The sequence below is a fragment of the Saccopteryx leptura genome, chromosome 1 (genome assembly GCF_036850995.1).
Source record: "Saccopteryx leptura isolate mSacLep1 chromosome 1, mSacLep1_pri_phased_curated, whole genome shotgun sequence".
Lineage (NCBI taxonomy): Eukaryota > Metazoa > Chordata > Mammalia > Chiroptera > Emballonuridae > Saccopteryx > Saccopteryx leptura.
This window is the reverse complement of record NC_089503.1, coordinates 60,318,576-60,343,986: the sequence shown is the minus strand read 5'-3', so window position 1 is coordinate 60,343,986 and position 25,411 is coordinate 60,318,576. Positions and strand designations below refer to the sequence as shown.

At 50.0% G+C, this 25,411-nt stretch overlaps 1 protein-coding gene across 3 annotated transcripts in view; it reads right to left on the bottom strand.

The window, feature by feature from the left end:
* Positions 1 to 973: 973 nt before the first annotated feature.
* The window catches only part of SLCO2B1 (solute carrier organic anion transporter family member 2B1), a 47,916-nt gene continuing 23,478 nt past the window's right edge, over positions 974 to 25,411 (bottom strand). For all 3 annotated transcript variants that reach the window (XM_066368954.1, XM_066368943.1, XM_066368964.1), the window contains exons 8-14: positions 15,435 to 15,537; positions 10,970 to 11,327; positions 10,518 to 10,683; positions 6,330 to 6,493; positions 4,807 to 4,871; positions 4,352 to 4,472; positions 974 to 2,942 (exon numbers count right to left, since the gene is read on the bottom strand). In XM_066368954.1, coding sequence (XP_066225051.1) covers positions 2,765 to 2,942; positions 4,352 to 4,472; positions 4,807 to 4,871; positions 6,330 to 6,493; positions 10,518 to 10,683; positions 10,970 to 11,327; positions 15,435 to 15,537 — 1,155 coding nt within the window. In that variant the 3' untranslated portion in view covers positions 974 to 2,764. The remainder of the gene's footprint in view (positions 2,943 to 4,351; positions 4,473 to 4,806; positions 4,872 to 6,329; positions 6,494 to 10,517; positions 10,684 to 10,969; positions 11,328 to 15,434; positions 15,538 to 25,411) is intronic.

Below are 25,411 nucleotides of genomic sequence, written 5' to 3'. Positions count from 1 at the left end.
AAGCACAAGAACCTCATCTTCTTCAAATATCAGTTCAACCCAGAGGTGGATTCAGCATGAAGCTCATACTGCTTGAGCATCAGGGCCTCTCCCAGACCCAGGGAGGGGCCTCCACATGTTGTCATTTGCAAAGGTGAGATACTTTAACCATAGTAAGTTAAGACTGCTAGTTCTTTTCACTCTAACTTCCCTTATGTTCCAACTTCCCTTTATGTGAGGTAATTGGAGGGGCCATGGGCAGTTCTGGGGTCTGGCTAAGCGGGAGTTGAGTTGGGGATCAATTTAATTTGGGTTCACTGAGATATAATATTTATGTGGTTCTCAGTCATTTCTGCATCTAGATAAAGTCATTGCTGGCCACCTCTATGTACAGAACGCCTTCTAGGAATCTTCCTGCCCACTGCCTAACTCACTCAGAATTGTGACATCAAAGTGTCATATCCAGAGACCATCTAGTGACATGAGTGTATTTTATGCCACCTGGCCCTGGAAGCATATGGGCAATGGAGGAGAAATGGTAGAAACAGGTTTGAAACATACAGAAACTAGTCTGTGGGCAACCCTTTCAGTTGTCAGGGGGAAATGTGTCAGAGGAGTGCACAGCAGTCAGTAAAAAATACTGTGCCATTTTTCTAAATTGTGTGATGTAGTTGTTTTGACTTCTTTTCTCATTCTAAGTAAACATTCACTTTCTTACCACACTTTGTGTTCTTTTTCTTAGAGGGCTCCACAAGTTGTATAAACTTTGGTGCCCACAAAATCTGGATCTAACCCTGGTGCCCATTTATATTCTCTGTGATGTTGGGCAAGTTACTTATCCTTCCTAAACTGTTCCTCTTGGGTAAAACGCAAATGACAGTTTGGACAGGTGAGGCCTCAGAAAGCCTGAGGCCCTTATTCCATTTCCGAAACTATTACTCGAGGAATGAAAATTAGACCAGAATATACAAATAGAAGAAGTGTAATATACAAGAAATAATGGTGAGCAATGAATACAGTAAAGCTTAAATCTAAATAATTGGAAATGGTGCAGTTGTTGCCAATTTTAATACAGTTTGTAAGGAAGGATTTTTGTCATAGGCTAGATATTATGCAAGAACAAATTTAATAACAAGCTCTACCTATAATTCCAAATTATTTCTGAAAAACCTGGGAAACAGGAGTCAAGGAGAAGGACTCTAAACATACAGACAGCCTTATCTTGTTGGAGACTTTGAAATTCTTGGCAGTGATAATTACAGGCTCAAATATTTGTTACACATTTAAAGGTCTCAACAAATAGAATAAAATGGGAATTAGAAGTTCTGCACCTCATCTGAGACAGCCTCAGAGCCTGCTGCTGGGAGCTGCTGAGAGCCAGGCCAGCTGTGCCCCGTCCCCTCAGCTTCTCCCGGCTCCCAGCACGTGGCTGGACGCAGGGCTTGAGAAGCTGCTGCTGATGGCTCCCTGTCTCCTGCCTCCAGAGCAGCAGGTCCCAGCCAGGCCAGATAGGTGAGGGCAACAGAATTGGCTGAGGGCAGACCAGAAAACTCCCTCCCCTCCTAGGGAGATAACCAGGGTTGGCTATAAAATCAGACAAGTCATGGTGTACACAGGCCTGGTTTATTCAGACCCAAGCATTCCACAGACCAGCTCATTCTGCAGAGCCGGGCATTACTGCCGCCAACATTACAGGCCGGGCAGTACAAAGAGCAGGTCCTTAGGCCAACCCAGGCGTCACAGAGAACCAGATGTTACCTCCCAAATTTAGGTGTCACAGAACTGGGCATTACCTACATAGCCCCAGATGACACAGATTCAAGCACCCTGGAGGAAATGGTGAAATTAAGATTCTAGTTACAAAAGTCACAGTGACTTTGGTGGGGGGCCCTGGTCAGATGTGTGGAGTCTGGGCAGTGCATAGGGTACTAGTGATTGTGTGCTGGGTGTGTTTGGTCTTTGAAGTTGGAAAACACCCAAGTGGGGGGCCAGGATCTCCCTCTCCACCAGAGCCCCTCACCCAAATTGTGGCTCCCTGAGGACAAAGTCTTGGACTTCCTGAGTCTAGAGAGTGAGTCTCCCCACTAAGCTAAGACCTATTGGAGCTACCACATCAGATTTCCTAAAGGCCCTGCCCAGTCTGGAAGTCCTGAGAGTGAGGCCACCTCCCTCCCCAGTGAATCCCTCCTCAAGGCTCAGGGCTCTGCCTCTAGGGGGAGCTAAACGGACACTTCTTGACAGGCTGTCCTGGCCCCACCTCCAGGCTGAGTGGGGCTGGGGAGGAGACCAGAGTTCATCCTGACTGCACAGATGGTCAAAGCTGGAAGGGGCCTGAACACTGGTAAGTTTTTCCACCTGACAGAGATATGGCTAAGGCTCAGAGAAGATGCTCCAGGCAAGTGGCAGAGCAGGGCTAGCATCTGGTGTGCAAGGCTGCCTGGCTCACTCTTATCCCCTTCTCTGCTCTAGGGCCCCTAGGGAAAGATATGCAGTCCCTTCACCAGGAAAGCCTGGTTTCAGTTCTGCCTGTCTGGCTGGGGGAGAGACAAGGAAGACCTTCTTGCTTCAGAAGTGGCCAACACAGCAAAGCCCCAAATAACTCCTTGGTTCAGATAAGCAAACAAAGACCCAGAGAGAATCGGTGACTTGCCTGAAGTCACATAGCAAATCAGTGGAGGAGTCAGAATTGAAAAACAAGGCTCCTGACAACCAATCTCAGGCTGAAGGTTCAGAAGAGGTACTTGCCAGGCTGCCACTCTTGGCCAGGGTAGGACCCTGGGACAGCTCACACTTTGGATTCTTCAGACTTCTTCTCTGGTCCCGACACTAATAGCTGCTGCTGTAGGCCAGGGCGGGTCGCCGCCTTGGTCTCTTCCTCTTTGTCCTGCTGCCTTAGGATAGCCAAAATCAAGGCAAAGCAGACCAGGGAGCCCGTCTTGAAGAAGAACTGGAGGCCAATAAACCTGGGAGAGAGCAAGAGACCTGCTGGCTCAGGACCTCCCTGTCCAGGGCTTGGATGTCCTTGGCTGGGGGCAGAATGGGGTCAGCAACCATCACCCATTGTGCAATGGGAGACACTGAGGCCCTGGAGGGAGGCCGGCCCCAGGGCAGTGGACTCCGCGGGGAGACGAGGGAGCCCGTGGAGTTGGGCTGTGCCAGCCCTTACCCAAAAGTGGGGGGTAAACTATGCTGGAGGAGCCCTGGGTAGGGAGCAGAAGCCAGGACATCTTCCCTGCCCTCTCCCTGACTGTCTGATGTGCTGCAAGAATTTTTATCATATTTTATTTTTTAGTTTTTTAATTTATTGCTTGATTTTATATAGAGAGAAGAGAGACAGGTGAGGGAGTGAGAAGCATCAACTCATAGCTGCTTCATTTTAGTTGTTCATTGATTGTTTATTGTATGTGCCTTGATCAGGCAAGCCCAGGGCTTTGAACCAGCGACCTCAGCATTTCATGTCTGGGTTTTATCCACTGTGCCACCACAGGACAGGCTCCATAAGAATTTTTAAAACATACAATATCTGACTATTTAGTCAGGGGCACTGACCTCTTTTCCCTTAAACTGTCAAATAAAAGGATGACAGCAGCCAACACAACGATAGCCGTCTGGTGGGAATGAATCGAAATTAAACCTATTTCATTTTGTCCAATTGGCAAAAAAATATGTTTTGGTATGCCGCAGAATTTTGATATTTAGTTTATGTGTGCCAGGAGAGGAAAAAGGTTGAAAATCCCTGGTCTAACTCACCAAGTCTGTTGTTTGACTTTTTCTCCCCTAGGAAGTCCCAACCCACAGGAACCATGCCCTCCGCAGAGCTGGGAGTGACGGCTCCATGCTCCAAACCACGCTAGAAAGTCCCCCCACTCCCCCACTCCCAACCCCCCTGTAGCCAGTAGTCTTGCTCTGCCTTCAGGTTCCTCTGGGCTTCCCACTGTGCAGGCGGGAAGACTGAGCCCTGCAAAGGCAGGTCTCACAACAGGGGAGAAAGAGCTGGGCTGGAGCGCAGGCCTCCAGTGTTGGAGATGGGCCTTCTTCCTGTTTCTGGTCTCTCTCCCAGCTGGCTGCTCCCCTGGGGCTCCCCATGCTCAGCCGTGATGACGCATGTTCCTGCACAGACTTTCGTCAAACAGCTTGGGTTCAAGGCCCAGCTTCGCCAGTTATCAGCTGTGTCTTTGGGCTACTTTAACTCTCACTTTTCCATCAAGGGAGAGACGATGTCTAGCTTGCAGGACTGGTGAGCTCAACACTGGATATAACACCTGTCACCAGCAGGACTGCCCTCTCCTGCTGGTGTCCTGGACATGGGACCCCTCCAGTACTTTAAGCATCCTTCCCACAGCCCCTTGCCAGCCCCCACCCCGGGGCTCACCGGTTTCGGAGCAGGTCATGGTCATAGTAGCGGCAGACGGCCCGACGTCCACAGCTCCGGGCCCAGTGCACACAGGTCGTGTCGATGGCACTGCCGTGGATCACAGGGCTGGGCATCCAGGCTGGAGGAGGAGGTGCTCAGGGACAATGGGCCTGGCATTCCTGCACCCCCCTTACTCCCTGGCATATACAACCCCTCGGGCTCTGAGCCACTGGAGGCCTCTTGGCCCAGAAGTCTTTGGTCCTCAAGCCTTCCCCTCACCCTGGTCTCAGATACTGCCTCCCTGATGGGCTCTCTAGTTGTTTACACACCCACCTCCAGGTGTCTGGGTCGGATCTGTTCCCCCGTGGGCCTGGGAACCCCAAGGTCAGTGACTGGGTCTCACTCACCCCTGTTCCCCCCAGCCCTGGCACACAGTGGGTATCTGGATCAGTGGGCCCAAGCAAGTTCTTTACCCAAAACTCTCAGGAGCATGAACTGGATTCCCACAGCCAAAGTCTTGTCTTCTTTCTTCACGCCCCTAACAAGCAGGGACAGGATGACATGAGGATCGAGAGGGTTCCAGCCCTCAAGGGACCCCCACCACTCCCCTCTCCCCCACCACCCAACCCCAGCCATCCCCCAGTCTCCAGGTCCTCAGGAGGGATGGGGCCAGTGCCTGAGGCTTCACACTCCATTTGTGTTCTACCTGCGAAGCCTGGTCCCCATATACCGGGCACATCCACAGATCATCACGGCCCTGTGCTGACGACCTCCCTATGTTCCTGGTCACAGATACTTCCCTCTCTCCCCATCGCCCAGCTCCTCCAAAATCTCCTCTTCCCTACACTTGACAAAACCTGGAGCTGGGAGGCCAGATGTGCCTTCTAACTTCCTTAACCACTGTAATGCCACTGCCCAGGATGCCCTGAAAAATCACAGGCTCCTCTAAGTGATGCCAACAGCTGGCATTTATGGAATGGTCACTATGGGCTCAGTCATTCTCTACTGCAGCCCTCCCCTCATCCCCATGAGGTAGGTATGTCATTAGCCTCATTTTACAGACAAGGAGACTGATAGATTCTTGGATAGGTTAAGTGACTTGGTCAAGATCCCATGGCTGATGGGTGTCGGGGGTTAGAATTTGTGCGGCGTGTTGTCTGCATTAACTCCTCCTAAGCCGGCTGCCTGCTAGGGCCTCTGATTCCTCCACTCTCTCCCTTGCGGCCAGCCTATTTTATGGGTCCACCTGTCTTCTAATATTTGTAAGGGTCCCCATCCCCATTCTAATTTTCTAGAAAACAGATAAGGAATAAAATAATTCCAGCATCATGAAAAACTGGAATTATCCTTCTGTGATGTCCCGTTATTTCAGCCCCCAACCTGGGAGCTGCTGACTGTGGCTTCAGGTCCCAACATGCACCCTCAGGACAATAGGCAGAAAAAATCTTGGACCAAAAGGCAGTGCTCAGCATGGGCTGGGTCCACAGTGGGCACTTAATAAGCAGTTGTTGACTTGAAGTGGCATTCAGAATCATGGCCCACACAGACAGGGTTGGTTTGCTGGATGTATACCTCTTGTGGCTGGCCATGACAGGGTGGGGACAGGAAGTCAGGTGACACTCCTCCATTTCCTCCTCCTTGTGACTGGGAGGCCAGTGCAGGGCCTTTAGGTGTGACTTCCCCTACCCTGGGGCAAGCCGGGGCCTGGGCTCTGGGCCCTAGCACCGGTACTATTCCATTTGCTATCCAACACTTGCTACATGACCTGGAATTACCTCCAGAAGAATTGCTCTCAGCCTCAGTTTTTTTATATGTAAGATGGGAGAAAACTTTATCTCCATGTTGCCATGAGGATGAAGACAGGGCAGGAGGAGGCTGGTCTGCTATGGGGCCCACCCATACACCCTCCTTCTCCAAACTCCTCCTCAGGATTCCTTGTCCTGCATGTGATTAAGGGCCTCTTGGCATCCACCAGCTCTGGCCTGCCCCCACTCACCTTAGGATGAGCATGAAAGAGGGTGTGTGGGTGACAGAGGCCATGGCGGCGCCCAGGCTGATCAGGAACATGAAGGGCAGCACCAGGTGGCTGCAGGCTGAGTCACAGGAGCCCGCCCGCACAGGGCCGCCCCCCTCCACGCAGCTGCAGTTGGTGTAGAAAACCTGGGGGAAAGGGGAAAAGAGTCTTTAGGAACCTTAGCCAGGGACAAGCAGCTGGCTAAGGGCCGAGGCCCCAGAAAGTCTGTGAGAGACCCAAGGGCAGAAACCAGCTGGGATGGAGCGGACTGGAGGCTGGGGTTTCTAACCCCTTGGATGAGCCAGGGTGGCTGGAGCAGCCAGGCGGGTACCTGGGCTCAGGCTGTCTGCACACGAGTGGGCTGAGCCTGCGCGGAGGCTGGGGGAGAAGGAAGTGGACAGAGAAAAGGGAGAGGGGCTTAGAAGAGCATCAACCCCAACACACACACCACACACACACACACACATGCACCTCTCTCTCTCTCTCTCTCTCTCTCTCTCTCTCATTCTTTCACCTGGTAATATCAGGATGTTCCAAATTCCTGACCATATGTGCAAAACTCAAAGCAACAAAAAGTGTTTGGGGAAGGAGCTCAGATTTTCAGCTCGGTGTCCCCCCTTACCACCTCACTGAGCGCTCAGGATGTTGACTCTCCAGTGGGCCCCACAAAGGGACTGGAGCAGAGGACAGAGATGCGGTCAGCACTGTGGGAGTCCTGGACCAGCAGGGGAGGGGGCAAGGAAGGCCTTACCAAGGAGGGGTGCTGGATTGGGGCTTGAGGAATGAAGAGTTTGCCAGGAGGAAAACTGGAATGAGTAGACAGAGGGACAACTAAAGTCACAGTGGCATGAGAGACCCCAGCCGCTCTCTCTTCCTGTCCTGGGCAGAGACTGCATGCAGCAGAGGGCAGAGCAGAGGTGACAAAGGGTGCGCTGGGGCGACATCGTGAAAGAGGGACCTGGACTGCTGTTTCCAGAAACACAGCGGACCAGGCGCCCTGCCAATCATCCTGCTGACAACAACTTAAAATCCTGGATAAGTTATTGAACATGTTGTCCTGAACGTACCCACAAGCTGGCAGAAAGCAGAATATACTGAGGTTCAGTACTAATTGAGGTCAAAACCCAGAAAGGAGCAGAGTTCTGAAACCAGCTTTGGCCCCAGGCGTTGGCAGAACCTTCTACAATGGAGTGTACCTTTCTGACTGACTGGGGGCTACAGGGCCAGAGGACGAGCCCAGCCCTCCTTCCTGCCAGCGGGAAAGGTCTAATTGGAGACCCTCAGAAAACTGGGACCCCTCCAATGGCTGAAGTATAAGTAAAACCTGGCCTCTTTTTAGACTGCAAGGGGGCGTCCCAGGCCCGCTAAGGGTGTTTGATGGCAGCCCGCTTTCCCATCCTCTACGTCCTGGAAAGCCTCCAGGCAAAGACTCTTTCAGAAGTGATCTAGACTGGCGATGCCCTCACGGGCCAGCAAAAGCAAAACAAAGCCAGGAAGCCTAGGCCTTTCTTTTGTGTCCCCTGTATCAGTTTCTTGACTGGTGTGCCCCAGACCAGTGTGCCCCAGGGACCCTTGGGCTTCAGCTGGGAAGCCGGTGAGCAGGGATTGGCCTCCGTGTGGCCTGGCTGGCCTGGGGCAGCTGGAACCTCTGGGCCTCTCACCTTCAGCCCTGGCAGCCTTATACACTTCCCAATATGAAAAGGGTTGGGAAGCCCTGGGGCGGGCGCTGGGAGCCTTGGAAAGACTTCAAGCATGGGAGAGAAAAGATCCAATAGTACAAAAGCTGCTCTGGCAGCTGCAATGGGAGGGGGCTGGGAAAAGGGTATTGATTGAGAGAGCAGGGAGACACCTAGGATTCAGGCAGGGGTAAGTGGGTGCTCTCTGCATTGCCCTGCAGAACTGTGCATGACAAGGCTGTGGCACCACATGTGTGTGACCTGAGCACACAACATTTGGACCTTCACCTCCCTGGGTCGTAGATACACTGGAGGGGCAGGAACATGGAGAAGTAAGCCAGGGCAAGAGAAATAACCCTGCCTTTCTGAGAGGCTGGGATGTACACAAAAGCTAGAGGCCTTTCTCTGAGGATTTTCCCAGCCCTTCATTCACATTCATCTAGTTCTAGGGCAAAAAGTTCTCATGGATGACTTTAATCAATCCATCTGCCTCTGATTCAGCCTTGCCCCATGAGTCTAGATCCCACGCGCCACCTACCTTCCCCCATCTTTCCCCTGGTCATTATTCATTCATCAATGGTTACTGAGCACAGTTGTGCTAAACATGGACCCATCCATCCCTGGGCCCAGGAGCTCACCGTCAGCCAACGAGGCAGGCTCACCAAGAAACAATTCCAGGCCAGAGTGACAGTTCCTGAATGCTGACCAGGACTCAACTGCACCCTTCTCCAAGGGCTATACCACTTTGCTCCGGAAAGTGGACTGGGCTTGGAGGTCAGGGCCGTGGGTTCTAGTTCTAGCTCTGGCGTTAAGACTTTGGGCAATGCCTTGTCCTTTTCTGGGCCTCCATTTCCTATCTGTATAATGGGCGTGAACAGGAGTGGGTATTATAGAGAGCTTAATGTTCCCCAGGTATTGTGCTAAGTGCTTTTCATGGATTATGCCATGTGGCTCTTCACTTACTATTTAATGAGTATGTGCGGGGAAAGTATTTAGCACAGTGCCTGGCATACAGTAAGCACTCACTACTGTCACCTCCATTTTACAGACCAGGACATGGAGACACAGTTTAATTTGTCCAAGGACAAAGAGTCAGTTAGAGGCAGAACAGGGATTTGAACCACATGGCCTGGTGTTCTGTGCTCAGGGGCCCATATTCACAGGAAATCGTCTCCTTGGGGACCCTGACCCAGCAACTAGGGCCTGGAGGCTTCTGGATTGGTCTCAAGGAAGTCAGACCAGGTCAGGACAGGGAGTGATAGGAAGCTCCAAAGGCCTGGATTGCGATTATTCCAAATGCAAACAGTTTACACAGCCCAGGTGCTGCCGGGCTGGTTTCTGAAGCACAATAAACCAGGTGCCTCACTGCCCAGCCAGTGACGACCAGGCCTCGCCCTGGAGGAGCTGCAGGCTTAGATGCTGATGCCAAGTAGGATACAGGCTGGTGGGAGACTCTGGACAGAAAGGGGTGTTGTCATAACAACAAGCCTGACACTGCAACCCTACATATATATGCTTTACAACCTGGGGGCTGGATATTGCCCCCATTTGTCAGTTGGTAGGACTGAGGAGAAAGGGGAGGAGCCAGCTGGTCTCGGTGGCCTTTCTAAGGTTCACACAGAATGCACTACTCTGGTAACGCTCTCCCCTTCCCGCCCTGAGGGTTCCTTGAAGGCAGGGCTCCTGGGCTCTGGGTCCCCAGCCCAGAGGACGGCTGATGGAGTGGGCTCACTGTGAAGCATCCCCTGGGGTCTCCCCATCTAGCCTGCCCTCTGCTCACCTTCCTCCTCACCATGGCCTCAGTGTGATCAAACAGGTCCAACTCTGTCAGTCCTCTGCCTAAAAGTCTCCCAAGTCTCCCCATTGCTCTCTGGATGAAGTTCCACTCATGGTCTGGCATTCAAGGCCCTTCTTGGTCAGGCACTTGCTTTCCTTCCATAAATGCTTCTGCTTCAACAAGTCTTTTGCAGTTCCATGAAACATTGTGTTTATGTGTATGTGTGTGCGTGTGCATTCTATGTGAACGTGCTTGCTTCCAGACTCTGTTTCTGCCCTTCCCCTTGACTGGAAAGCCCTTCCCTAGTTCACCTATTCACCCTTGAAAATTCAGCACAAATGCCACATCCCGAGAAGCCTCTGGGACCCTCCCAGGTGGGAGGTATCTCCTTCCATCCTTGTCTCTATATGCGGGGACCACTTCTGCCTAGTAGCACCCCTGGGATTCCTGAGTTATTTCTTTTTGCATTTCTCCTGCATAGACAGCTGGGGCCAGATCTGGTTCACCTCTGTGTCCTGGGCACTGGCACATGGCTGGGTCCAGGCTGGCAATAAAAGTTTATTGAGAGAATAACGTTCTACATCTGCCAACAGGAGACAAACGGGCAGGAGAGCCAGAGAGTGGGGACGCCTAGAGTTGGAGAGTGTGACAGGCACACAGAGACAGGGAAGGGCAGAGCCCATGAGAGCAGAGGGAGCAGCCAGAGGCCGGACCCACCTGGCTCGTGTCCAGAACCTCCTGGACCAGCCGGTTTGTGCAGCCTGCCTGACAGGGTGTGAGGTACTCCACGCGGGTGCTGGGGTCGCAGACGGGGTTAAAGTCATCCGATGGGCAGGAGCAGGGCTCCATGCAGCCTGGAAAGAGCTCCAGCCCAGGCTGGGCACTGGTGGGAGAGAAAGCCAGAAGGGTTGGCCAGCACTCCCTCCCTCCAGCCACAGCCGGGTATTCCTCAGCCCTCAGCCTGGCTCCCTACCCAACACAGCAATGATCAGATTTCCACCCCATATAGGTTTTTTGCGATCTGGGCTGCTCTATGACATGTGGTGGTGAGCTGCTTGTAATGGAGGTATACGAGCAGGAGGGCGGGCTGGGGGCTTCGGGGACGTCCCTGTGGAGAGGTGGGGAGTAGACTCTGGACTAGAGGCTCACATGCTCTTGCACATACTCACCCAGGCTGGTGGATGATGCCTGCAATCTGGTGGGTAGGGCAGCCCATGAAGAAGAGGGGCAGGCTGAAAAATAGGCAGCACAGCGCCCCCAGCAGGCAAAGGGCGCTGCAGCACATGGGGCCCAGGTGGAGGCGCTTGACCAGGATGCCCCCCACTACGATGCCCACAATGGCCGAAGGGATGGAGAGGCCGCCGATGAGCATGTTGGCGTAGGATGCTGTGATGGAAAACTGGCGCTCCAGGAACTTGGGCAGGAAGGTGGCCATGCCCGCCACCATGCATGACATGCACACCTGGGCCAGGGCCACCAGCAGGAAGATGGGGTGGCGCAGGGTTCGCAGCAGCACCCTGGGGAAGACTGTGGGGTGAGTGGGGAGAAGGTCAGTGTGGTCAGCCAGCCACGTCACTCACTTCTGTTCCACCCTGCCCTGTTCAGCTTAAACTGTCCCATTCTTTTCATCCCATCTCATTGTATTTAATTTTTTAAAAATTATTTTTATTGATTTGAGAGAGAGAAGGAGTGAGAAAGAGAGAGAGAGAGACACCAATTTGTTGTTCCACTTATTTGTGCATTCATTGCTTGGTTCTTGTATGTACCCTGGCTGGGGATCGAACCCACAACCTTGTATCAGGACAACACTCTAACCAACTGAGCTACCTGGCCAGGGCTTTCATTTAATTCTGTTACATTCAATTCCATCTTGACTCTTTTTCATTTAATTTTATTTCATTTTTGAAATTCTGTTTCATTTTATTCCATTGAGTTAGATTGCATTTTTCTAATTGTGTTTCTTTCCATTCAATGCTGTTCAAAAGTCTATTCCATATACTTCTATTGCATAGCACCCTACCTGACACTATGTCATTCATGCCATCCCATCTTATTTCATTTCTTCTCTTCTACTTACTTGTCTCTTCTTTTTTTCACTCGGTCTTTTCCATCCTGACTTCTTATAGCTTTCTCAGCCAACCTAGGCCTGTGTCTTCCATTCTGTGTCCCCAACATAGGACAACATCCCCTCCCCTGATCTCTCCATTCTCAGTTTATTTTTCTCCAAAGCACTTTACCTAACATACTACACACTTACTCAGTATTTGACCATGTTTTTGTCAGCCCACCAGAATGCAAGCTTCATTTAGAGTAGGGCTTTCTGTCTATTGTGTTAATTGCTAAATTTCCAGAGTCTGGAGCACAGTAAGCACTCAACAAGTATTTATTGAATGACTAGCTACAAACTAATATGTGATCAATTATCAGAATGTTGGGCAGAAACTAAGACCTCCAGGTAAAGCGGAACCTGAGCAGCCTTGGTGCCGGATGGCTTCCTGGAGGTCAGACCAAGGAGTGGGAGGGTCCGGAGAGGTGAGTGGGAAGGAAAAGGAATTCCTAATGGGCACAGCAGGGGAAAAAGCATGGAGACAGGAAAGAAGTGATGACTTCCCAGTCCCCTGCTGGCTCCTAAACCAGTGCCTGGGTCCAGCTTTCCTCATTACAAGTCTGCTACACTGAAGAGCACATAACACTGGGTAAGTCCCGAGCTCTGGGCTTCAGGGCCTTCATCAGCAGGGGCAGCTAAGGTGACAGCCAAGAACACCTCTGTTCTGACATCTGTGACTCTCCACTAACAACAAAGGAGAAAGAGATGTGTTTCTACCTGCAGGAGGTGAGCTGGAAGTCAGAGGAGGGTGTGTGGGAGAGAAGAAAAGGCCTTTCTAAGAGGCGTCAGAGCAGCAAACCTCTCCCCAGGCCAGGCTGGTTGAGAAGGATGGCCACAGGGCTTTTCCAGGCTGAGTGGGTGGGTGAGGGGGCCTCTTCTGTTCTTGCAGCAGCTGGACCAGGGCCTCTGTCATGGGAGATTTCTGCCTGACCTCACAGCATGGCCAGAGCCAAACTCGCTGATTCCCTAGTCCCCTGGGCCAGGCCTGGAGCTGTCTTCTTGGGACCCAAAAGATAGAGACAAACAGTCCAGGCAGGGTAAGTGAGAGCTGGGGCTGTGGAATTCCCCTACTTTCCCATCCCTAGTCCCTGTCACATTCAGAGTGCATTCAGCCAGAATTTGAAGCAGAGAGGTGTGACAGCAGGCCTTCACCCCAGGTAGCTGCTCCAGTCGCCCCCCTCCCACTCAATGAGCTGCCCTGTCCAGGACTGGCCTGGGCATGGCCCAAACTGTACAGGTGCCCTCACTGTACAGGGGGGAGGCGCTCACCCAAGATCAGCTGGAGAGGCTGGAGTAAGGCCAGGACTTGCCAGGGGTTTCCTGGCTTCTAGTATAAGGGCCATTCCCTCCTCACTCCCCCCACCTCGCATTCCTAGGTCTCTGGCTGCCTGACTCCATCTCTTAATTGTTTCCATGCTATTCTCCTGCACTAATCACTGAGTGCAATTTATACCCGTTCTCTGTCTCCAGCATCTGCAGCCTGTCCCTAGAACAGATGGAAAATTCTTAGAGGGCAGGGCTATGCCTTTCACTTGATAGGGATACCTGAAGGGAAACTTCAGGGTCCTCCTCCAGCTCAGAAGCGTGTCTTCTCCATTAGGCAGGAGCTCCCCTTAGCTTAGCACAATGTCTCCCGATCAGACACGCCAAGGCCTCTCTCAATTCAGAGACTGTGTCTCCCTTTTCAGATGGGCTTCCCACCGCTCAGAGGCCAGGATCCCTCCCTTAAATAGAACAGATCCCTTCTCAGATTAGGGACTGTTTTTTCCACTGGTCAGGGACCTCCCTAACTCAAGAACAATGTCTCCCTCATCAGACAGAGGCTTCCTCATCACAGAGGCCAGGTATCCTCCATTAGACAAAGCAGGTTCCCCTACATTCAAGGACTGTGCATCCTCCACCGGCCATGGACCTATCACCCCACCACCATGGACACTGGTCTTTCCCCTCATCCAGGACCTCTCCCAGCTCGGGGATGATGTCTCCCATGGTGGCAGGTGGTCAAGGCCAAGCCTCAGGACCAGACTGGTCCCAGTGAAACTCAACAAAAAGCCAAGCAGCCAGGTTGGCTCACCAACCACAGGGTTTGTGGCCAGCCCTGCCTCAGTTTCCTCTAGGCTCATGTAGAAGTTGAAACTACCAGAGATAATCTGGCCCAGGACATCCACTCTAGGATTCGGTTTCGGCAACTGACTCCAGCTTCCCTCTGGGCAGGAGCCAAAGCAATGATTAATAGGCTCTTCCTTGGAACAGCATGCCAGTGCCTTCCAGCAGCTGAGTGTACCTGAGGTTAAGGAGTCCAAGACCCAGCCTCTTGGCCAGCTCCAGGGGTCCATGCCCTGTTTCCCTGGGGATGGCAGGGAACTGGGGACTAGATTACAGGAATCCCAACATCATGTCTTAGGAAAAGCTTCCCAAGAATTGGGCCTAATTAACTTTCTGTTGCAAAAGCCTTCAGTGGGGATATGAAGTAAATAAACTACATGGTTATCATACTCTTAAACCATGGGTAGTCCAATTTATTATCCTGGGGCACGGTCAGAATAACAGCAGTAGGGTAGGAGTAATAATCGAAATAATAATTGTACCTTATATAACTAGTTTTTAAAAATAATATACAAAGGGCTTTCCATTCATCATGCCATTTGTTTTTTCCAATAGTCCTTGAGAGAGGCAGAGCGAGAATTGCAGACCCAATCTTGCAGGTGAAGAAAGAAACTGAGACTAGGGGACGAAAGGACCTTCCATAAGACTATCCACTGGTCAGCGTTGGGGGCGGACCTCTAATCCAGGCCTCTGACTTGCCATCCAGGGCTGTACAAGAGCCTGACTCACAGCAGGCAATCAATGGTCATGAGGCCAGAATCTTTAGAGAGGGTGGCTTGGTTATGACGTGGACCCTGGTTACTGATCAGCTGAGTATACAGTCTCAGGATCTGAGTGACATGGATCTTAAATCATCGAGTCTACCCTCACCCACTGCACAGATGGGGAAACCAAGGCCTAGACAGGAGTATTCACCCAGGACAAAAGTTCAGGTCTCTGCACTTTAGCCCAGAGCTCCCTTTACCTATACCACAACCTAGGAATTTAATAAATATTTACTGAGAGTCTTCTGTTTGCAGGTTTAGCGATAGCTGGGAGAAGGGTCAGAGAGGAGCCAGCACAGGCCCTGACCTTCAGGCCCGCACTGCTTGGGGGAAGGACTGGATAAGTATGCAGCACAGAACCGAGCTCTTCTAGAAGCCCAGAGGGTTCAGAGATCTGAGAGGAGTGAGAGCCAGACTAGGTGAGCAAAGGAGAGAGGTGGCACTTGATTTTGGCCTAGAGGGACAAGGAAGATTTTGATAGATAACAATAAAAAGTGATGTTCCAGGCACAGGGGATCATAGGAGCAAAGATCCACAAGGAGTGTGTGGTGCCCATGAAGAGGTATGGAAGAGGAATCAGGAAAGGCAGGAAGGGACTAGATCATGTGCAGTGCCCCTCCCCCTCTGCCTCCCCATAGTCCGGCCTGAGTCACCCACCTCTGATGAACTGGATCACGGTCAGGTCTGGTTCAATCTGGGCTACGCCATCCTGCTTCTTTGGGGACTCCTCAGGGCTCTGCTCAGAGGAGGAGTCTTCACCCTGGGAGGACACAGCCAAGGGCAGTCAGCTGGAAGGGACATTCATGTGGGCTGGGGAAGGGAACTCTGGGAGAGAAGAGGGTGGGGTCTGCCCCTTCCTCAGGAGCAACAGGGGCCAGCAGTGTTCCAGCTGTTCTTGGCCTATAGGCACTTAACAAGTGGGGATCTTTTCGTTTTTGTTTTTAAGAAAACAGATTTTATTGTCCCACACTTAAAAGTAGTCAAACATGTATTTTTTATTATATTTATTGTGATCAGCGTTAAATAAAATATTAGTTTTCATCATTTGCTTCAATTCATGTCTTCTTGACCAACTCTTTGTTTTTCCTTGAAAATATCGCACGTCTTACCTCTCAGGCAGTAAAGAAATTTTAAAACATCACAGTTGAGAACTTGAACATTCATTAATCTGCAGTTACTAATATGCTATTACATGCAATTGTGCTCCTAGTGGCTTGGTCATCCTCTATAAGTTTTTGGAAAACATTTATCATGACAAGTGATTTTGAAAGAATGGATGAAATTCCAGTGGTTAATTCTGTCATCACCATCATTAACATCATAATAATCACCAACATTGCCATGAAGATTACCACCAAAATTACCATCATTATTCCCATCACCCTAAATATTTTCCCATTTTTATCACCAATATTATCATGGATAAATGACCAATATGGTCCTTACCATTACCATTGTCTCTGTCATTGTCACTCACCACCAGCATAATTATCATCATCATCACTGTCACCTGAAACTTCAGATGATCAATGAAATCATGACTATAAAAATGGCCAATATCATCTCTGGCTGGGTGGCTCCTGGTGAGCTGAGGTTGGGGGTTACATCCCTAATCAGGGCATGTACGAGAAGCAAACAATGAGTGTACAATTAAATGGAGCAACTAAGTGGAACAGCAAAATCAATGCTTCTCTCTGTCTCTCTCCCTCCCCACCCGTATCAATGGAAAAATTAAAAAAAAAAATCACCAATATCATTATCACTGTCTCTAACAACATCATTATCCCTGCCACTGTCTTTATCAGCATCATCACCAACCTCTATCTGAGGTTAACACCACACCACTATCTTCAGTTATTATGTCACTCGTGGCTATTATCTCTTGGAAAGCCACCATTAGCAAGAGCCTCCAGTGAGCTATGCCCTCCTAGAGGTTGGGATTGTTTGGGTCTGTGGGCTTATTTGTTCTATACTGTATGCTGTGAGAGGAAGAGAACTGGGTCAGAGGAGGCAAGAGGCAACAGACCTTCTCCTCCCTTTGGATGAGTCCAGCCACACTCTGAGAGGACTGCTCAGCATCACCACCGCACTATGGGGGAACTCACGGACACCCTGCAGTGTGACCTTCCATCTGTGTGAGGATGGCCTAACTGCACATCTTGAGAAGTCTTTTATTCCGGGAAGCAAGAGACTTTGGGGGCACAATCACAGTCTTCTGATTGTCAGAAAAGATGGAGGAAATAATGTCACCTGTGGCCACATGTACAACCCTATGTGGTCTACACTGCACCTTCGATTCTACCATGTCAGTTAGTTCCCACACAGCCTGGTGTGGAGGGTATTACTACACCTATTTCACAGAAAAAGAAACAGAGTGGAAGTGTCACCCAGGGAGTACTTGGCAGGACAGGCTCTTGAACCTAAGTCTTCTAGTAGCCCCAACTCACTCCTGTCTCATGCTATGAAAAGAACGTGGGGACTGGAGATGGGAGGGGAGGGACAGACAGTCCGGGGCTGGAGGCTCAGGGAAGGCATCCAGAGAGAAGTTGTTGGTCAAATAAGTTTTTAAATATGATATATGTTTGCTCGCTTATAGTTTGTATTGGGTGTGGGGGACAGGCTGTAAGCAGGCAGGGTGGTTATAGCCTAAGGCTTAGTTTTAAGACTAAGCTTTTCCCCACACCCTTGACTGTTGCATGATGTGGGGTAGTGCACTCTCATGAGGAATCCCATTATGCCTCAGATAAGTGACTTTGTATCAGAGACTTCCTTGTTTGTATATTGGATTAAAGGTTTTGGTTTCTACACTATAAAGTGGGCAGACTGGGAGCTTGCTCTCTTGGTGCCTGAGATTAGCATTAGAGGAGAGAGCAGAGAAAGGCCATCTTGGAGGAGGTCAGGAGAAGCAGCCAAGATGGCGGAGTGTTGAAGGAGAAGCCAGTTTGTGCAGAGAGAAGGAGATGAGGAACAGAGGTGAATAAGGCTGGTGAGCTAGAAACCTTTGATTCTAGGAAACTCGAATAAGTCAGTAGCTTTGTGAGCACTGAATGAGTGGGTTTGGAGCCCAGTGTGTGTTTTTACTTGCTCACTGGGTGCAAGCTAGGATTAAAGGTAATGGCCCACCAGTTCTTGACTCCGATGTTTCATTACCATCTGTCCGAATCTAATATGAATCTGCATGGGCCAGACGGTCACTGGCTTTACAGAAGTGACCTTTGAGATTTGGATAGACAGGAAGGGAGAGGTTATCTAAAGCAGGGGCATAGTGAGACAGGCTGGTTAGCCAGGACAAGTGGAATAGGGAACTGAGACAGATAGCTAAATGGAGAAGCAGTTTACATGTCTAGTAGATCACAAAATCCTAGCTTCCTTTCTTTAACACTTATGAATAAATGGTCTAAACTTCTTCCCACCCAGAGGTTAAATACAGGGGTCCTCAGGTCACGACAATCTTGACATACAACGTTTCGAGTTTACAATGCTCACTCCCATAAAAACTTTAAAAAATTGAGACATGAGTGTTTCTGCTTACGCCACTATCCTTGTACTTACAGACCACATGGGTGGACTAGTTCGGTTGTGCGGTGGAAGAATATGCAGTACAGTGTACAGTACAGTATATTTATGTCTTTTTTCTGTTTTATTATATGTTCTAAAGTAATCTAGATTATGATTTTTCAACTTGGTAGGATAGGTAAGTGCCTTAGGCTAGGCGGTGTGTTTTGACTCACACGAAAATTCAGGTTATCTCACTGTCATAGGAACAGAACTGTGTTGTAACCAGAACAGAACAATAGAACTGTGTCTTAACCTGAGAACCCTCCTGTAGCTTAAATCACCTTCCTCAGGGACATAGATAACAGAAATCCAGTTAGTGCCACTTGTCAACCACACCCAGGGACAGATGAAGTCAGGATAATAAATCTCATTTTGGTGCATCAGCACAAAGCTGATAGCTATTCTCTTGTGATCCTCCCCTAAGACCTCCCCCTAAATTACCAGCCTTTAAAATCCTCAAGACAAAGGACCCCGCCTGTGCTTTTCCTCCTTTCTGGAGCACGGGACACCTTCCCCCAGGTGTGTTACCTTTGCCTTCCTCTTAAGCTCCAAGGGCCCTTTTTTTGCTTCTGTAATTTGTTTCCTGAGTCCACACAGCCCAACTGGCTCGCTCCTATGACCTCTGTAACTTTCTAAATAAACTTTCTCTTATAATTTGAGTTCTTGGCTCTGAATTCTTTCTTTTCTAAACTCAAGAACCAAGGTCCAATTTCACCACCAACACCACCGGTAAAATAGTACAGCAAAGGTGTGGGGGAGGTAGTAGGGAAACCAACCTGACTGTGGCCAGGAGTGTCTGGGACAGGAACTGAGACAGGATTTGAGCTGACTTGGGCTTCATACCACAGGTACCAGGAGCACTGTCTGTCCCTAACTCCCCTCCCTCTGCTCTCCACAAGTTTCTGCCCTTTTCTCTCCAAATCTGTTTTGAGGATTCCTGACTAATAGCGAGTTCCAGAAACAGGAAACATGCCTCTGCTCAGAGCAGGGCTTGGAGTACTACTCATCTGGCTGTGGTTTGCCCAGGTCAGCAGGCTGGGCCGAGGGAGGGAGCTGGTTAGAATTTCCCTTCTTGAGGCTGTGTGCTGACTGCTGCAAACCTGCAGGACGCTGGATGCTGTGTGGTCTGGCTCACAGAAGGCCCCACTATTTTCTGGGCCACCAGGGATCCAGGAACTGTCTGTCCTCGAGGAAGCTGGATTCCTAAAAGGATTTTACCTGGGGCTGTGTCTCAGACCCCAAAGAGCCAGGGCTGATCCCGGCAAGGGGTGTGGAACTTGCTGTCAGCCCTCAGCTTCCAGCACATGTGGCCATAGAAAGCAGCCACGGGGATGGAGTTATCCACTAAACAACTTCTCCCCTTGGGGGTCAAATAAGTTTGTAAATAATGATATATATGTTTGCTCGCTTATAGTTTGCATTGGATGTGGGGGACAGGCTGTAAGCAGGCAGGATTCTTATAGCCTAAGGCAGGGGTAGTCAACCTTTGTATACCCACTGCCCACTTTTGTATCTCTGTTAGTAGTAAAATTTTCTAACCGCCCAACGGTTCCACAGTAATGGTGATTTATAAAGTAGGGAAGTAACTTTACTTTATAAAATTTATAAAGCAGAATTACAGCAAGTTAAAGCATATAATAATAATTACTTATCAAGTACTTTATGTTGGGTTTTTGCTAAGTTTGGCAGAATAAATCTTTATAAAACAACTTACTATAGTTAAGTCTATCTTTTTATTTTATTTTATTTATTTATTTTTTTATTTTTTGTATTTTTCTGAAGCTGGAAACGGGGAGAGACAGTCAGACAGACTCCCGCATGCACCCGACCAGGATCCACCCGGCACGCCCACCAGGGGCGATGCTCTGCCCCTCTGGGGCATCGCTCTGCAGCGACCAGAGCCACTCTAGCGCCTGGGGCAGAGGCCAAGGAGCCATCCCCAGCGCCCGGGCCATCTTTGCTCCAATGGAGCCTTGGCTGCGGGAGGGGAAGAGAGAGACAGAGAGGAAAGCGCGGTGGAGGGGTGGAGAAGCAAATGGGCGCTTCTCCTGTGTGCCCTGGCCAGGAATTGAACCCGGGTCCCCCACACGCCAGGCCGACGCTCTACCGTTGAGCCAACCAGCCAGGGCTCTATCTTTTTATTTATACCTTGGTTGCTCTGCTACCACCCACCATGAAAGCTGGAATGCCCACTAGTGGGCAGTAGGGACCAGGTTAACTACTACTGGCCTAAGGCTTAGTTTTAAGACTAAGACTTTCCCACCCTTTTTTGATGTAGGGTGGTGCACTCTCATGAGGAACCCATTATGCCTCAGATAAGTGACTTTGTATCAGAGAATTCTTTGTTTGTATATTGAATTAAAGGCTTTGATTTCTATACTATAAAGTGGGGCAGACCAGAAGCTTGCTCTCTGGGTTCCTGAGATTAGCATTAGGGGAGAGAGCAGAGAGAGGTCACGTGGAGGAGAGGAGAGGTAGCCAAGAAGGCGGAGGGCTGAAGGAGAAGCCAGTTTGTGCAGAGAGGAGATGGAAAACAGAGGTGAATATGGCTGGTGAGGTAGATACCTTTGATTCTAGGAAACTCGGATAAGTCAGTGGCTTTGGGAGCCCTGAATGGAAAGGGAAGTGTTTTCCCACTGTGTGTGTATTTCTTGCCCGCCGGATGCAAGCTAGGATTAAAGCTGATGGCTCACCAGTTTTTGGCTCCATTGTTTCATTACCGTCTGTCTGAATCTAATGTGAACCTGCACAGGCCAGGCGGCTGTGATGGTGGCTGTGGCTACTGGCTTTATACCCTTACAGGAGGGAGGTCGTGTTTTGTAGCAGAGCGCCTAGAGATCTGAACTTCTGCGAGAAGTCCAACATGCTTCTTTCTCTTAACGAGAATCATGCAACTGGCCATGCCTCTCTTTTCTTTGGCTGCTAGAAAGATCAGAACCAAACAACAGGTTCAACTATATCAATTGAATTTATGTTTGTGGTCCACACTTTGATGCTTCTGTCATTCTGATAACCTTTCTCCATTATTTCTAATTTCCTGCTTCTTGGTCCTGATTGAGCAGTTCTGCACAGCTCTAGCAATGCTCTTCCTGGGTCTGAATCCCAGCTCCAACATTTATTAGCCACGTGTGATCAGCTTATTTAATCCCCTCTGTAACTCAGTCCCTTGTATGTAAAATGGGGGTGGTAATAAACCTACTTCCTAGGTAGATTATGAAGATTAGATGAGATAATCCATATAGGGTTCGAAGCAGCACATGGAACAATGCATGTTAGCCTCATTTCCTATGAATTTACTAGTCCTGGGCATGTGTTTCATGTCAGCTGCCTTAAACCTAATATGAAATAGAGTGAAAGTAGAATATAGAAGAGCATATAAAAAGAAAATTAGCTAAGAACAAGCTCTCCAGGTCATTGAACCTGCGTGCCAGGCATGAAATGTCCACCTCACTGCTTTGCCTCATTTCATTCTTACAAAGAACCTAAAATGTGGACTTCATGGTTAAACCATATGACCGATTTCAGAGTTAGTAAGGAGTACAGCCAGGATTCACACCCGGGCCAGTATGGTGCAGACACCATGTGTCTAACTCCTGACACCATGGGTCTCTCTCCCTGCCACTGTGGGATGCCTCAGACAAGGAGGCTCTCATGTGGTGTCTCTTGGGCTGGATCAGCTACCAATCACCTCTCTTCTTTAGCCTCAGTCTCCTCCTCTGTCAAGTGGGGGTATTGGACTAGGTGTTTTTAAAACTAGATTTTAGTAACAGAACCCTTTGGCTAATTGAAAACTCACTCAAAAGACTGGAATAAAAGCACGGAAGAGTAGAACTTTTCTGGTGTGTGTGTGTGTGTGTGTGTGTGTGTGTGTGTGTGTGTGTCTGTCTGTCTGTCTGTCTGTCTTAGGGGATAGAAAGCCCTTAGCCTTGCTAGGGATCACCTCTACTCAATGTCCCTGTGGCGACACACATAGGGTTCTGTGGGGAACAGATCATCTCAAAAGGGCCTCCAGCCCACTAGGAAGCTCTAATATACACTAGGCTGGGGAAGCAGAGCCTCTCTCTCCTTAGCCCTCTGGGGCCAAGACCTGGCCTGTACACACTGGTACAGGGGAAGATGGTGTGGCCAAGCTTTGCGCTCAGCCTTAACCCTCTCTGGGCCTTAATCCTTCTATCTGCAAGATGGAGGAGGGTTGAACTGAATGATCACAGAAGACCTTTCCCTTAGAGATTTCAAGATAGGGTGAGGGTAGAGCATAAAGCCTGGAAAGCCACGCTTGGGGAAGGCCACAGAGGGCTCTCAGACCACCTGAGAGGAGTCTGGAGGGAGTGATACTGGGCCCAAGAAAGACCCAAGCCACCTCGAACATACAGGGCCTGCAGAGGGAGCACAAACTCCTAGAGGAACCAGGGTCTCCTGGCTGGGCAGACCTCAATAGATTGATCTTAAGTTTTGAGTCTTAAGAGCCATTGCCACATCCCACTCCTGTGCTCATCCTTGACCATTCTCCAAAAAAAGCACATTGAAGTTAATGACTAAGACAATGGACCTCATAGACTGGTCAAAATTCTAGCTATTTAGAAATATGAATTTTGGGAATCACAAACCATTTGAGTCATAGAATCTTAGAATAATAAAACATCAGTGCCTGAGAATCTGCAACTACTAGAAACAGAACTCTAAAACCATGTAATTATAGAATCCCAGGTTCTGGGAGATACCTCATAACAACAGATATAGAAACTGCCAAGAAATATAAACCAACAGCTGTGGCTGGTTGGCTCAGTGGTAGAGCATCGGCCCAGCGTGTGGAAGTCCTGGGTTTAATTCCCAGCCAGGGCACACAGGAGAAGTACCCATCTGCTTCTCCACCCCTCCTCCTCTCCTTTCTCTCTGTCTTTCTCTTCTCCTCCTGCAGCCAAGGCTCCATTGGAGCAAAGCTGGCCTGGGTGCTGAGGATGGCTCCATGGTCTCCGCCTCAGGTGCTAGAATCGCTCTGGCTGCAATGGAGCAAGGGCCCCAGATGGGCAGAGCATTGCCCCCCTAGTGGACATGCCGGGTGGATGCCGGGTAGGGCACATGCGGTAGTCTGTCTGTCTGACTCCCCGCTTCTCACTTCAGAAAAAAAAAAAAGAAATACGAACCGAGGGAAAGTGACAGAAGCCAGTGTGCTTAGAGGCTGGGCAGGGACTGGGGGTTTCAAGAGAGGAGGTCCTTCCCAGCCCCTGTCCCTGCCCTGAGGGCAGGCGCTTAGATGAGCTGAGGGTGCTCAGGGCACAGGAGGGTTGCTGGCTGAATGGGCCCTTCCACCACAAGGACAGATGGGGCCATACACCCTGCTAGGGAGCACCTAAGAGACCATCTTTACTCCACGGGTTCTGCAGAGCCATCTGTCATGAGTCCTAGGGTTTGACAGCACCTTAGAGACTGGCTGAATCTAGGTAGAGAGACTGAGGCTTAGAGAGGGTAAGATCTGTCCTGGTTCACTCCTAGAAAGATGTCTGGGGGGCCACCAGAGCTCTGAGGTAACAGATACATGAACAAGGCCAAAGGCAAGAAAGCAGAGCTCTTGTCTCCTCCCATCCCTCATCTCACAGAGCAAACTCTGTGGAAACTGTTAATGTTCCCCTTACTCCAGGAAGTGAACCCTAAGCACTGGTCCGGGGAGAAACCTGAGTTATCATTGGGTCAGGCCCTGTTTGTCTGTACTTGGCCTCCTGCACTACTTGGAGCTCTGTGGGGCAGGGGCTGTGAAGTTTACCCCTCTGTCCTACTGTGAAAGTGCTCTAGAGACAGGGAGTCATTTAGAGGAGACATCACTGAACCTGGAAGATATTTTCAACCTTCTGCCCATTGTACAGACTGGGAGACTGAGGCCAGGGACCATCTCTCAGTCACACAATCTTTGTATTACATACCACCATCTCCTGGTACCATCAGAAACTGCATTTAATTCTAGGAGGTGCCCTGGCCGGTTGGCTCAGTGGTAGAGCGTTGGCCTGGCGTGCAGAAGTCCCGGGTTAGATTCCCGGCCAGGGCACACAGGAGAAGCGCCCATCTGCTTCTCCACCCCTCCCCCTCTCCTTCCTCTCTGTCTCTCTCTTCCCCTCCCACAGCCGAGGCTCCATTGGAGCAAAGATGGCCCGGGTGCTGGGGATGGCTCCTTGGCCTCTGCCCCAGGCGCTAGAGTGGCTCTGGTTGCAACAGAGCGATGCCCCAGAGGGGCAGAGCATCGCCCCCTGGTGGGCAGAGCGTCGCCCCTGGTAGGCGTGCTGGGTGGATCCCGGTCGGGCGCATGCGGGAGTCTGTCTGACTGTCTCTCCCCGTTTCCAGCTTCAGAAAAATACAAAAAAATATATATATTATATATATATATAAAATACAAAAAATGTATATATATATATATATATACACACACACACATACATATACAGGAGGGTATTTAGGAGACCCCTGATCCTGGGAGGGAATGCGTGAAGGAATTTCAGAAGCAGTCCCTTCTTTACTTCTCCCCCTGACTGTTCCCACTCTCTGGTGAAGAGAACACGTCCCGTGTCTGGGGTCCTGGACTTTCTGACAGCCCATTCCACCTAACTGGGCCCTCCTTCTGGTCCATCCACCTCCACATCAGTGGCCTGAGAGGGCTGGGCCGGCCTGAGCAACTGTCCGCAGACAGTCAAGGCAGCCTCGAGAGGCAGAGGAACAATTCCTTCCACATCAATATTTATTGCCTGAGAGCTGCTGGCAGCAGATCATCATGTTCTCAGCCTTTGGTTCCTTTTTAAGAACCTTTCACCCCCTTCCCACCCCGCTCCCCATCACCAATGTGCTGACAGAATGAATCCAGAAAGCCAGACAAGTTCACAGTCCAGGAACCAGGGTTTTAAGGCGTCACAGAGACATAGCTCTCAAAATCCAAATCTCTGCATCACAGCAGCTTTAACTCAAGGAATCAGACATTCGTAGAATCCAAGGTGCACAGAATATGCTCCAGGAATCTAAGCTTGGCACCTTACAGGACAGAACAGAATAGGGAAGTGACTTGCTCAAGGTCACATGACTGACATATGACTGAG